This window comes from Portunus trituberculatus, chromosome 38 (genome assembly GCF_017591435.1).
Source record: "Portunus trituberculatus isolate SZX2019 chromosome 38, ASM1759143v1, whole genome shotgun sequence".
In the NCBI taxonomy this organism is placed as follows: domain Eukaryota; kingdom Metazoa; phylum Arthropoda; class Malacostraca; order Decapoda; family Portunidae; genus Portunus; species Portunus trituberculatus.
The window spans coordinates 27841017-27856300 of NC_059292.1; the positions used below are offsets into that span (position 1 = coordinate 27841017).

At 37.7% G+C, this 15284-nt stretch overlaps 1 protein-coding gene across 5 annotated transcripts in view; it reads right to left on the reverse strand.

The window, feature by feature from the left end:
- Positions 1-15284, reverse strand: part of LOC123515160 (phosphatidylinositol transfer protein alpha isoform-like) — a 28007-nt gene that overhangs the window by 9948 nt on the left and 2775 nt on the right. Inside the window, exons 2-7 of one of the 5 annotated variants that reach the window (XM_045273645.1) lie at positions 14515-14666; positions 9574-9604; positions 8859-9022; positions 7929-8028; positions 2229-2306; positions 1329-1406 (exon numbers count right to left, since the gene is read on the reverse strand). In XM_045273645.1, the coding sequence (XP_045129580.1) occupies positions 1329-1406; positions 2229-2306; positions 7929-8028; positions 8859-9022; positions 9574-9604; positions 14515-14531 (468 nt within the window). In that variant the 5' untranslated portion in view covers positions 14532-14666. The remainder of the gene's footprint in view (positions 1-1328; positions 1407-2228; positions 2307-7928; positions 8029-8858; positions 9023-9573; positions 9605-14514; positions 14667-15284) is intronic. The other 4 variants (XM_045273644.1, XM_045273646.1, XM_045273647.1 and 1 more) reach the window with 4 other exon arrangements.

Consider the following 15284-nt stretch of genomic DNA (forward strand, 5'->3'; position numbering starts at 1 on the left):
CTAGTTTAATCAGAATGCCACTTTGAAATCTAAGAAAACATCCTAAACTAAGCAAGAATTACTTATCAAAAGAGAAAACAAAGTAATTGCATTGATGCTTTTTCTAATAGTAATTAGTATAAAAGAATAAGCCTATGTAGATTCAAATTCCGGTATGGATAAAAAATAAAGAAGCTTTTAGCTGATGTATAATGTAGTCAGCCTAGACTTATAATTTGTTTAAAATAGAAAAATATGTAAGCCTTTAGCCCAAGTATGCACAGCGGGACTGTAATTATGGCATAACCCTTACAAAGCACCAGTCCTCAAAGTTAATCAATATGGCAATGTATCTAGACTCATTCTACCAACTGTATTCTCTCAACTTGCACCCCAAGAATTGGCTATGTCAGAAAAGTTTCCACATGCTTTCTTCACACCTCATCCTTACACTCCTAGATTCCTTGAATCACAAAATTTCTCCCTCCCCCCAACCTCTCTCTCTCTCTCTCTCTCTCTTTCTAAGCACTCATAGACACTGTCACATGTCTTGCAAGAGGTTGTCCTGTTAAAGATAATGCCCTCTTGTATATCCAGATCTCGACTTCATCCTCATCCTCATCCTCACCTCACTCAAGGTGCCAATGTTATCATGTTTGCTATGTCCCCAGATGACTAAACTTAGTGTGACTGAGAACAGTTACCAACTCACATACAAGCTGATGATACAATTAACCTGCATCATGTTGGCTCAAACATGAGTTGTTTTCATAAGGCAGCATCTGTCATTCCATCCCTAGATAGATACCTAATGACAGACTTGCCTTGGAAACAGACTTTCTTTCCATTCTGAAGATCTACAGCCTAATATATGTATATGTTTGTATTTAGGAGTATTTCATCAGTTAGCCCCTGTAAACATACAAAAGTCTATGACAAAAAGTGCTATTTAATGCTGGCTCTGAAGTTAATTGTCAGTCTGGTTGCATAATCAACACTGAGTCAAGCAACAGACTTACAGCTTGTAATTTTTCTTTTTTACAGCAATGTATTATAAAAATATTCCTTGATGTTCATACTGAGATTAATATAAAATATTGGTAACATTCACACAATAATAACACCTAATTTTCTCATGATATTTACACACTCAAACCATCATTTCAAACAAGGGATATATCAACATGACAGAGAAATGGAGAGAAGATAGATTTGCTTTTTGGCAAAGAGGTTAGATTCTATTATAGTTTCCCTTCCAATTTTGAGACATTATAAAAAAGGTGTTAATGTTAACATGCATGCATTACTTTTGACTTTCCCAAACCATAAAATTAGTAAGACAGACTCACATTTTCCATGGTCCCCATATCAGGTGCATGAAGGGTCTCAATGCAAATGATAAAGTTTTTCTTCATATAGCCAGGATTCTGTCATGCAAAACAAGAAGAAAAGACAAAGATTCTATGAGAACAGCTGCAATTGTGATATTTAAACGTGAGCTGGTGAGGTGACAGGATCAGGTGTAATCTTTTCCAGCCAAACTTTTCCTCTAAAGTTGTAGGTAGTTTCAGGCTGGAGAGTGGGAGTTGTGAAATCAACTTCACACTACCCACTCAATGCAAGGACATCAAGTTGCACAACTTTCACATGTTAAGAAACTAAGAAAAAAATGCATTGCACTATTCAGTGAACCTAGGACAGTGAGTTAGAAGATGCAAGACCACCATCCCAGACTGCAGTCCTTCACATACAAGTTAGTGTTGGCCACCGCCTTCATCAACGGGAAGTGTCATGAGTATGTCAGATATATATTGAATCATTACCCAGGAAATTGGACATGCATCCTTTAAGTACATAGAATTACTAGAGGTGTCTATGTATTAAGTGCTGCCAGATTTTCTTGAAAACTTCTTAACTGTTGCATGGATGTACTGAAGCTCAGTTGTATTTACAGTTACTGCATTTATTATGCATATTGAATTCTGATATGGAGAGCCACAATTAATGTTAAATTTAGGGAAAGAAACTAAGTACCATGCACACTGACATGAGAAGCTTGTTTCCCAAAGGCTTGCACTTCCAAAGCAACACAAAACGAGCCACAAAGCACCTCGGAAGGACACGTTTTCCCTCTGTGACCTGAGTGCCCAAGGAAGGTCTGTCTGAACCTTTTCCTGGATAATGAACCAGCAACTGTGATATCGTGTGGGGGTGAGTCATGCTGCAACTGAAGCCTCCGGGCCACTCACGTTCTCCAGCTGACCGTCACCCGGGGCATGGAGGGTTTCTATTGTGATGTGAAACCCTTCCTTCATATAGCCTGGATTCTGAAATATAACTGCTATTTCTTGAAATGACAACTATAAGATCATACTGGAAATTTGTCAACGGGCAAAAGAATTTAGTACTTAATCATCATATCTTCTATGCAGTGTAAATTTTACTGAGATAACAAATTAATGTGTTTGTGTGTATAAGGCTGACACTTTCCATACCACACCCCTCATTCTCTTGCTCAAGAAGCCAAAAAAATGAATGCTACTTAGTTAAAACCTTTAGCAGCTTGAGAAATGTATGCCAAATGACAGGCATATATTTCTAGTGAGCAAGAGAGCAGTCTGTGTGTATGAGTATACAGTCAAACTCCTGAGTACTGGATTTTCATCTGTTGACCACAAAATATCTTTAGCAGTATTTCTAAGAAGTATTGCTGTGTAAAACCACAAAGGGAGGTGTATCAGACGGCCAAGGGACATCACTGGTAAGGTGTGGCAGGTACACAATGACTAGCAAATTTATGAACAATATGCTTGACTGCCTGTCTCTCAGTGAATCAATCAGTTCAAGATGTTGCTGTTCCTTGGACATATTCTGTGATGCATTATTTGTTTTGAAGGGGAACAGGAGTAAGGATTGGTGACATGCAACTGAACAATGGGGATGAGACAAGGTGATGATGGGAGGAATGGATGGACAGTACAAAATACAATCTGAAATTATTCAGATAAAGTGAATCAAAAGAGAGAGTGAAAAAAAAGGACAGCTGTTCTATAAAAATACTATCTAATAGTAGTGACTGTTGCAGTGTCATGCACACATTGTGACAAGATGTATCTGATAATATGAAGTGGTGCGGCTTCATGACGCTGACACTCAGGAGGTTCACTGCACTGTGTTGAGCTTCACATGGGAAATATTACATGATAATGGGAAGATATGGAATTTCAGAGGAAAAGCACAGCTAAGTATAGATATATTCAAACTGGTGTTACCTTGTTTCTTTAAATGTAAAATTGTATGTCATGGAATGCCTTATAACAATAAAAATAATTTTAAAAAAGAAAAAGTGGTAAGTTACCAAAAGGACAACTAATTATATTCACTGCATGATTTAAAGGTACTCCAAAATTAATATGGGTCTATAAAATCTAATGAATGCTGAAACACTACTGAGGCACACATCAATTAACTAAATATGTATGTATATATCTTCTTTCTTATAATTTTTCATTTGAACGTTTATTTCTTAAATTCTATTTGTATTGTGTGTGTGTATTTACCTAGTTGTAGTTATACAGGGCCTGGGCTTTAAGCTCGTGTGGCCCAGTCTCCATATCTACACTTATCCAATTTTTTTTTTAAATTATGTACACTCTTTGCTGACACCACTTTCTCACTCAAACTGTTCCAAGTCTCAACACATCTTTGCGAGAAACTAAATTTTCTAACATCTCTCAGACATCTTCCCTTCCTCAGTTTTTTACTATGCGATCTTGTGCTTCTAATGTCATATTCTTCTCTCAGGATTAGTTTCTCATTATCAACTTGATTCATTCCGTTAATCAATTTATAAACTTGTATCAGATCCCCTCTCTCTCTTCTCTGTTCCAGGGTTGGTAGATCCATAGCTTTTAGTCTCTCCTCATATGTCATCCCTTTAAATTCTGGAACCATTCTTGTAGCCATTTTTTGTAGTCTCTCCAATTTTCTTATGTGTTTCTTTTTATGGGGGTCCACACAACTCCTGTATATTCCAATCTAGGTCTTATTTTAGTACTTATCAATTTCTTCATCATTTCTTTGTCCATATAGTGAAATGCTAATCCAATATTCCTTAGCAAATTATACATCTCTCTGAAAATTCTATCAATATGGCTTACCGGTTGATTGTTTTCTTCCATTGTCACTCCCAAGTCCTTTTCCTTTTTACTTTTTCTAGTTCTACTCCATCTCCCATCTTATAGATTCCCACTGGTCGTCTTTCACTTTTTCCCATTTCCATGACATGGCTTTTGTCCACATTGAATTCCATCTCACATTTTTTGCTCCATTTCCAGATCTTGTTTAAGTCTTCCTGTAGTATTTCACAATCCTCTTTTGTTTAATGACTCTGCACAGTTTCGCATCGTCCATAAACAGATTTATGTAGCTGTTCACTCCCTCTGGCATGTCATTTATATATACGAGAAAAGTATTGGTGCCAATACTGACCCCTGTGGCACTCCGCTGTCTACTGTTCTCCACTTGGACTTCATATCTTTAACTATCGTCCTTATTTCTCTCCCCCTCAAGTAATTTTTCATCCATCTCAATGTGCTTCCTTTTAAGCCACCCTTCTCCTCTAACTTCCATAGTAATCTTTCATGTGGCACTTTATCAAATGCCTTTTTTAAATCTAAATAAATACAGTCAATCCATCCTCTCTCTCTTGTACTTTATCAACTATTCTAGAGTAGAAACTCAATAAATTTGTTACACATGACCGACCTTTTCTAAAACCAAATTGGCTATTTGATAATAATTTGTTGTCTTCAAGAAACTCAATCCATTGCTTCTTTATTACTTTCACACATCTTGCATATTACACTAGTTAGTGATACCGGTCTGTAATTTAAAGGTTCTTCCTTCCTTCCGCTCTTATATATGGGAACCACCTCAGCTCTTTTCCACTCCACTGGCACTGTTCCATTTTCTATTGAGCATTTTATGATGTTGTATATTGGACTTGCTAGTTCTTCCCTACATTCTTTCAGTATTCTGCCTGAGACTTCATCCGGTCCCATTGCCTTTTCCTCATCTAGTTCCGTCATCAACTTTTTTATTTCAAGCTTGGTTACTTTAATCTCTTTCATATGGACAGTCTCTCTATTACCCTGTGGTCTTTCAAATTTGGATTCCTTAGTAAAGACCTCATGAAATTTACTATTTAACAGTTCTGCCATACTTTTGGGTCTTCCACCATTCCGTTTCTCCTTTTAACCTTTCTATTGTTTCTTTTTGTCTTATTTTTCCATTTATGAATCTGTAGAACAATTTTGGTTGTTCCTTACATTTTTCGACAATGTCCTTTTCATAGTTCTTTCTTCTTCCTTTCTCACCTTAGCATATTCATTTCTTGCTGTTTTGAAGTTTTCCTTATTTTCTGGATTTCTGTTTCTTCTCCACCTTTTCCATGCTCCATCTCGTTTCTCCTTTGCCCTAGCACATCTTGCATTAAACCAATCTTTCTTTCCTTCTTCTTTAGGTCTATATTTCGGGACATATTCCCTGACCCCAGTTTTGTATATTTCCAAAAATAAGTTATATTTCTCTTGAACCGTTAATGAGTTTTCCATCTCCTCCCAGTTTACGTTTTTAAAATAGTTCTTGAGATTCTCAATATCAGCCTTTCTGTAATTTAATCGGTCTCCTTTGTATGATTCATCTCTATCTTCCTTTCCTTCTTCTATATCCATTTCTAATATTACATGGTCACTCTTTCCCAATGGGCACTTATATCTTATATCATCGTTAATTGGTATATCCCTTGTAAAACTAGGTCTAATCTTGCCGGCTCATCGTTTCCTCTGAATCTTGTGTTTTCCTTTACTCTTTGGACCATCAAATTATCTATCATTAGGTTCAGGAATCTATCTCCCAGGCATCTTCCCCATACCACTTTCATAATTTTCCCAGTCTACCTCCTTACAGTTGAAATCTCCTACCAATATCACTTTTCTCCTTTCTTTAATGATTCTTGTAAGACTCCTTATTGTGTCATCTATCATGTCTCTATATTCTTGGTTAGTCCATGAGTTTGTTTTGGTGGCACATATGTTCCAATGATTGTTAACTCCTTTTTATTAATATGCATCTTAACATACAGTATTTCTGATTTTCCTTCCCAAACTCCACTTGATTTACCACTATCTCCTTCCTTAACATCATCATGACTCCTCCTCCTCCTTTACCCACTCTCTCTCCTCCATATATTATACCTTTTATCTATGTCTATTTTTATTGCCTCATTTAACTTTGTTTCCACCAGGCATACAATATCTGGTTCTTCTTTCTTTATGTAATCTCTTAATTCTAATTTACTAGATAAAATCCCATCTATGTTTGTATACATCATTTTAATCTCTTGTTCTTATCATTTTAGTTAAACTTGCTCCATTCTTTTCTCTTCTTCTCTTTTATATACCATTTCCTTATCCTGTCTCCTATAATTCTCCAAAAATGCCTTCTTCTCCTCCTCTGACCTTTCATTATTTTTTCTCTTGCTTCTGCCACCAGTTCATTGTGTCTCTTCCTTTCCTCCTCGTTTCTATTTTTCTTTATATATATATATATATATATATATATATATATATATATATATATATATATATATATATATATATATATATATATATATATATATATCTTTGCAACCTTCTGTTTCTCTGAGTTTTGTTTTTCTATATAGTACTTCTTCTGCTGCTGCTTGTGATTTTAGTAATATCTTAATTGGTCTCACTGTTCCTTCTTGATATGGTCCCATTCTATGGATTTCTTCTACTTCCTCTTCTAAGTTCTGTCTATCCTCGTCATTTAGATGTTTTAGTAGGTCTTTTACTGATTTCACTGCGTCCTTTTCCCTTCTTGGTCTATATTTAACATTTTTTTCTTTCAGTCCAAAAATAATTACACTATTTTTTTTCTGCAATTTCTCTTACTAAATTTTCTTTTTTCTTCAGGACTCCTATAATTTTGTTTGTCATATTTTCATCTCTTTTTTCTAACTGTTCTTGAAATACTTCCTGAAATGATTCCTTGTCTTTCTTATCTTGGATTCTCTATGCCTGTATTTCTTTTTTAATCATGTCTTGTACTCTTTCTTCTTCTTTGTTAAGTAGATCTTTCAGCTTCTCTTTTTCTTTCTCAGCTTTACCGAGTCCTTCTTCCATCAATTTCTTGTAGTTAGCTATTTGTACTTTTAATTCTTCATTTTCGGTTCTTAGCCTAGTTTCGTTTTCTTCCACTCTTTTTATCCCTTCTTTCAATTTCTGGAGCTCTTTATCCTGTTCTTCATTCTTTTTCATTCCCATACTCTCCTTTATCAATTTATCTAATTTACGTTCGATAGTCAACACTCTATCAAATAGTGAAGTATGTGCCAAGTGTGTGTGTGTGTGTATTTACCTAGTTGTATTTACCTAGTTGTGTGTGTGTGTGTGTGTGTGTGTGTGTGTGTGTGTGTGTGTGTGTGTGTGTGTGTGTGTGTGTGTGTGTGTGTGTGTGTGTGTGTGTGTGTGTCTTTCACTGTTTGATCTGCTGCAGTCTCTGATGAGACAGCCAGACTTACCCTACGGAACGAGCTCAGAGCTCATTATTTCCGATCTTGGGATAGGCCTGAGACCAGGCACACACCACACACCGGGACAACAAAGTCACAACTCCTCGATTTACATCCCGTACCTACTCACTGCTAGGTGAACAGGGGCTACACGTGAAAGGAGACACACCCAAATATCTCCACCCGGCCGGGGAATCGAACCCCAGTCCTCTGGCTTGTGAAGCCAGCGCTCTAACCACTGAGCTACTGGGCGTGTGTGTGTGTGTGTGTGTGTGTGTGTGTGTGTGTGTGTGTGTGTGTGTGTGTGTGTGTGTGTCCTGGATGCATGAGAAACAAAGGCAGCAGGACTCACAGAGATGATGGTTCTGCAGTAGGGGTAAGCATTCCAGGCCTCCTCATGTACCTCCAGAGAGCCTTCAGGCGCCAGGATGCGGATGAACCCGGGCACTTTGCTGCAGGTGACACAAACAAAATGTCACTAAATGTTTCTCTTTAAAGTGAATGGTGTGAAAAAATATATTTCATGCAGATATGGTTACTGAAGGTTGGTCTTCTCCCTGTTGTATATAACTCTGTAGCATCTTCCTCCTTTTACACGACAAGATAATGAGAAGCTGCTAAGGTTCTAATAGTGTGAAGTAACATTTGACAACAGCATGTCCGGACTTGCTGTTTCTGCAATGCTCCTACTCCAACTTAAAAAATGAAAGCAAATCATACACAAGTCAAAGTCTATAATACGTAGTATGTAGTTACATTTGAAAATTACAAGCATATGTTTGTTTTGTCTGTCATCAGTGTGGCTCATGGACAGACACACAAGTAGACAGGCAGGCAAAAAGGCAAACAGACAGATGGACAGACAGGCAGGCAGGAAGACAGATAGACAGATGGGCAGGCAAGCAGGCAGGGAGGGAGGAAGGTGCTCTGTATAAAAGCACCAAGAAGATTTGGTGATAACAAAACGTCAATACCACACAATGTCGTGGACTTCACAAGTGGCTTGATGCTGAAGTGTGCCTTCAAATAAACTCCTACACCTATTTCTCAGAACATACTATATATGTGTCTAGCCAGCTGATCTTGACAGGAGAAAAAAAAAACACTGATGCTGTCGGTGAATGAAATATCAATAAAGAAGGAGAACAAATAATTCTACTCCTAACCAAACATTTGCAACTAAAACTCATCTCTGAAAGCATATAATTACTGACACATGTAGCTCTGACATCGTGCAGATTTCCTCGTGTTCTTATGACTACTGGTGACAAGCTGGACCTACCTTTTAAGATGGTATATTTTGTAGGTGTACTGGCCACTGCTGTATCTGTTGCCCAGCAGAGGATAGTTGTCAAAAGGCTCATTTTTCAGCACTTCAACGCCCTCCCCTCCTCCAGTCTCATTCTTACTTGCCTCTGCTACACTGTACAGCTGCGCTACTTGGTACTGCAACCACACAGAGGAAATTTTGGCTGTGTACACTGTACTGATGCTTATGTTAATAGTTAAGCCTTCTTTAATATATGGATATGATATTCACATAGTGACATCAAAGCTAATGTTAAGAGATGAGGCTTATTCAGTGTATGGACCTGATACCTGCACATTGGTGTTGATGTGAGTAATAAATAATTCATTAGGTATTAAGATTCATTCAATATACAAATAAAATATCTATATACAGTACTGATATCAATGTTAAAGTCAAGAGTAAATTTGTTCATTATATAACCATGAAATCAATAAATATGTTTTGCAAGAGAGGTTCTGGCCATGGAAAATTTAAGATGAGAGAGAGAGAGAGAGAGAGAGAGAGAGAGAGAGAGAGAGAGAGAGAGAGAGAGAGAGAGAGAGAGAGAGAGAGAGAGAGAGAGAGAGAGAGAGAGAGAGAGAGACTGAAGATACTCTTGCAAAAAGTTATCTCAAAAGAATATCCAAACTCAAAAAGTGTCTTGCCAGTGATTGAAGTATGTAATATAGAGAGGTGAAATCCTTACCTCCTCTACTGTGAGTGGCAGGATGACTCGGCTGAAAGAGAGAGAGAGAGAAAGATGTCAAGCTGGTGCATCTGCAACACATTTTACGCACACAAGGGATTAACACACTAAAACAAACTGAGAATACAACAAAATACTGATATTCCTTGTGTGATTTAGTTCCTAAGATGACTTAATATTCTTCTCTTTACAACAATTTTCATGCCTTTGGGAGTGGAGCAATACCCAACATTATCAACTTCAATGATAGGTGGACAGGAATATGTATCAGCAGCAAACTGACTGTCTAGATATGTAATATCTAACATTTGCCATGAAGTGCATCCCCAAGAGAGCCTGACAGATTCTAAGAGAGCCATGACAGGATACAAATCTCTATTACTTCCTGTCTTTGCATTCCCTCCTTTCATACTCTGATCCTCTCATCCCTTTCTCTTCCGTATTCAGAACTCTGCAATCATTCTTTTTGTGCATGCCCTTATCCTTAATCCTCCTCTCACTCCTTTCTCTCAAGCCTGTTAATTGGCAGTGTTATATGTAAAAACATTGGGGTTGAATCAAGAATCTGTTTATTGATTACAATATGAAGAGAACATACTGTTACATGTTCAACTGATCAATATCAATGCATGGTCAGCCTTCATAAACAATGGCTTGATTTCTGATACAGCCTGCTCTTTCCTACACATGACAGACAATTCTGAAACTCAAATAATTAAATATTTCATTCCAAAATTTTTTTGGGATACACCAGACACACTATTAATAATTTTTTATTTATTTATTTTTTTTTTCCCCCCCCAGAAATATTAAGAGGTGTGTTAGATGTGTCAACAGGCAGCAGACTTCAGTCAAGCTGTATACATATTCAGTGGGAACATTTAAAGGCACTGAATTAGCTAGCTCTTACTGTGCTCAACCTTTGTCTATAATTTTTACAACGCAACAACACTGTTGTCAGATAACACATATGATTTATGGCTCATGAATGATTCACAGGGTTTATCCTCCCTTCCCTGAGCCAGGCTGAGGGAACAGTAACTGATAACACAACTAGGCTGTGGTGGTAGGAAGGTCAAGGCTGACTAACATCCATTTGGGCTTGGTGATCATCTTATTGTGATTAGTAGCATGTCAGACTCGTCACCATTAATGTTCTGCCACAGATTCAGTCACTAACCATACTTTCCCATTGTTCATAGCCAATGTTTTGATAAATTTATCAGTGTTTTTTTATTTATACCATGTAGGCTTTTCACAGGAATTTATAGGCTAAAGGGGATACTTTTTGGGGTACCTCCTATCTTAAAGCCCACCCGCTAGGAAACCGTTGCCCCGAGTGAGGAAGCCCAGCCTACATTCGAACTGTGGACAGAATTCGAACCCGTGCGCTTGGAGACCCTCGGACCCCTAAGCACGCATGGTTCCACTGTTGTTTAACCAACATAAGGCATTACCATTGCTGGGCACAATAGTGATTAAATACAGGCAACCCTACTTAATGAAGGGGTTACGTTCCTAAAAAAAACACTTCATTAAGCAAACCGATTATAACAAGTTTAACCCAACTTGAACTTCCATTGAGAGTAAACAAAGCGAGAGTGCATCATAGTACAGTGAAAGGTTTAATGAAAGTAAAAATTATGAAGTTAAACATTTAGGCAGTTTAATTTAAGACTAAGTCATTATAATGTACACCACAGATAACAATAGATCTGGATTTGACACGAAAATCGCCGCGCTGCAGTAACGTACCCAAAGCCGGAGAATGGACCCTAAATTTCAAACCTCGAAATCTCAGCTCCTAGCCAATATGAATCTATGAAAATCACTGTGAAGAAAGCTAACTGTGTTTAATTCAATGCCTCAAAGCGATATCTAAATCCATACAACCGTGTCATTGTACCGCTCAGTTATATGAGTCAAACATGAGAATTTATATAGTACTAGGTGGATGTTTAAATACAACTTTAAGCTTACAGCTGTATTTCAGACACAAAATGCAAATTTTGCATCACTTATAAATTACTTTACATGATTTTGGCTGTCCACTTGCTCATCTCTTTTTCACACCTGTGAGTTTACGCCTCTTGTCATCACTCTGTGACCGTGTGTTACCTCCTGTGGCGACACCAGGTTTGCGCTTGGCGTGGACATCACTGTTGGTGTCTTACTATCCCACCCCTTATATATGTCACCGATGTTGCACTAGCGTACTCTATATAATTTAATTAACAAAAACGCAATTTTACTTTTTTTATAAGAGGACTATTTACAAAGCGCGTAGGTGGGCTTTATTTTTTTTTTACATCATTAACGCGAAGAAATATATCGCAGTAGTCACTATCAGTCACTGCCTAGGCATTGTTTCCAACCATTCTAGTCACTATTAATCAGTCATCGGTTTGTTGCAGTCATGTTAGTAATCAGGTGAGTGTAACACTTAACATCACTCCACAGTACACTTCCACGTCACAGTGATGTCAATAACATGTCACTGTTCTTCACCAGTGTCATATCTTTTCCCAAACTGACTATCTATATGGCACCAGATGTCATAACTGCAATCACTCCCACCAGTTGCACGCGTCTCGGATTACACCCCAGTTACAGCCTCTCACTCTGCCATTTTGTGTGACCTCTTATTATATTTCACTGTAGTGTTTCACATTGTACGCCTCAAGTCACCACTAGCAGTTCTTCTCCACTGTACCACTGACTTAACTCCGCATACAACACTCAGCGTCACCCTACACACGTCACGGTTGGATACACCACTCACAATGTTAAATCTGTGTGCATTACACCACTCACAATGTTCACTCCTTATTCACCTCACTGTACTTCATTACTCACTCCACAGTGACATCACTAGCGACTGCATCACACACGCACATAATAACATTTTCATGTGAGCCTCGACACAAGGTCTTCACATTTTCACCGTAAATCCATTGTTGGACAAAACTCTTTCAACAGCATTCACATTTCACTGTTTCATTGTCTCCACAGATATGTCAAAATGCCTGAACATGCACGTAACAATTATAACCCCTCACTCTTGGCTGCAGTGGTATCCCTAGCACGACTGACTTGAACCGAGTGACTTGAGTGACTGTCACTGTCCATTGGCTAAACCGTTGGCCATCTCCCTGCTCGCCTGAGATTTTAAAATGACTAATTCGCAGTAGACATGGGTGTATACAATTTGCCACAAATATGTACATAATAATAATAATAATAATAATAATAATAATAATAATAATAATAATAATAATAATAGTTTCCTCCAGGTAGAGGTCAGCCGAGCCCTTAATCTGGTGCACCTCACAGCCTCCACAAATGCACACGCCTTCCCACTGCTGCGATATTTAGTAATGATTAACATTTCCTTAAAAAATGCACCTTATACTGTATAAAACTACAAAATCATAACTTTAACAGTCAGCTGCCGCGTACTACCAGTCGACCGCTTTGGGCACGTTACTGCAGTGGCAGCGCGGCTCCGCACTCCCGTGTCAAATCCAGATCTACTGTTATCTGTGTGTACACTAATGTATGTATGTAACTTTATAATGTTGATCTTAAATTTATGAAGGAAGGGAGAGTGGAGCGGGAAATACGCTAGCTGGCAAGCTGTGGTATGTAAACAAAGGGCACATCATTGTACCGCATACAAAACTTATGTACCACATTTCCGCAAGGCTTTCCATTTTATCTATTACAGAGTCACGAGTTAAGGTGGTTCTTTTAGCTTACACCAGCCTTCTTAATACAGTCTGCTGACTTGAAAATAGTATAGACAGTAGATAGAGTCAAGATGGTGGGAAGCAATGCTATTAGTTTTCTCGCCTCTCTTGTGTCTGTGAATAATATCCAGCTTCACTTCCAGAGTAAGAGACTACCTGGTCTTCTTAGAAATGCTAGGCGACATTGCAAGGCGTTTTGGTGGTAAGTTGAGCGAGGGAAGGCGAGCTGCTGGCGACGCTGCTATTGTTTTTAACAGGGGGAGTGAGTGGTGCGCGTTTTGTCCACTAGAGGCACTGGTGTATTCAAAAGCCTGTCGGCTTGCATGATACGGCGGGGCTTTCAGACTTGGAAAAAATTACCTTGATAAAACTTCGTTAAAGCGAGTTTCGTGGTAGTAAAATGAAACCTTCCTTGTAGCGAAATTTTGTTGTGTGAACCTTCGTTAAGCGAGGGTTGCCTGTATATCATAACCAATAAATCAACAACGATAATGTAATTAGTGATAATCGATAACTGATGATGAATTTATCGCCTGATAACCAGTAGTTACATCTAAAATAATACTATCAATGAAAATATTGACACTTTAGTTAAAAAAGACTTGATTGATGCAAATCTTTATTTTCATTTTTATCTTAGAAGACTTAGAAGAATCCCACAAAACTTCAAAGTCAATATTTCTTCCGTCTCTCCACAAATTAAAAATATGTACATTGTTTTAAGTCAAACAACTACTTTTGATTTTGAATATCTAAAATTTCAACATGCTCATGTTTTAAAAACAAAAATAGTAATTGATTATCACTATTTTGGAACCAAAAGTATTGGTGATACCAATAAATCAACAAAGTGGGAAAAACAATAATTGGATAAGCATTAACCCAATACTGTGCAATTTTCCTAAAAAAGGCACATCCAGCTCAGACAAATTACATAAAAATTTATCAGGGTGTTTTTAGTTATGGTAAGCTCTTCTGACTACAAATCTTGCCGTCTTGTCACGTAATTGCTGATTCCAACTATGTACAAGAAATTGTAGACATGTATTCATCTTTTAAGTATGCATCAGATTTTCTTCATGAATAAATAATGTTCAAATTTAATAATAGCGTAATACAAAAATAGAACAATCTAAGAAAGGGGGAAGAAATAGAATGAAACAGTAGAGTACATATACATAACCTGACTAACCTGATACCTTGATCCATGGCCCAAATACCCTTCAGATTACATATTAGTCTTTAGGTACGTGGTAAGTCTTTCTGAGGCAGCATGTGTAAGCATAATACTCAATGGGCACCTCCCTCAGATTGCCTTGTCACTAATCCTTTCCTCCGAGCCATCTGCAGGATCAAAATTACTCCCTGCTTCAAGTTATGGAAATGAGCAAATTAAGAGTGATGTTGAGCAGAACTTAACATAAATTGGAGGAGGAGGAGGAGGAGGAGGAGGAGGAGGAGGAGGAGGAGGAGGAGGAGGAGGAGGAGGAGGAGGAGGAGGAGGAGGAGGAGGAGGAGAAGGATAATTTAGCAAGGAAGACAAGTATAAAAGAGATTAAAATACAAGACATGTTAAAAAGCTAAAGAAAAAAAAGATGCATGAAGAACAGAGAAAGAGAAGGAGGAGACTGCAATATAGTGAACAATGAAAGGAGAAGAGCATTTTGACAAGAAAGAAAGATTTGACAGATACATTAAAACGCAACACGACATGATAGGAGAAAGACAAGGGAAATAACAAGCGTGAATGACACAAAGACACTGATATATTGATAAATGAAATGACTTGGATGAGGGCATATTGAATACTAATAGAATTCATGAATCTGAAATAAGTAATGACCCATTGAATGGGAAAAAGCATAAGAAGACAGATCTTACACTATGGGAGGGGTATAAATTCAGAAAACAAGAGGAGAAAGACCTGAGTATTACATTAAAGGACAATTTATCACCGAAAAA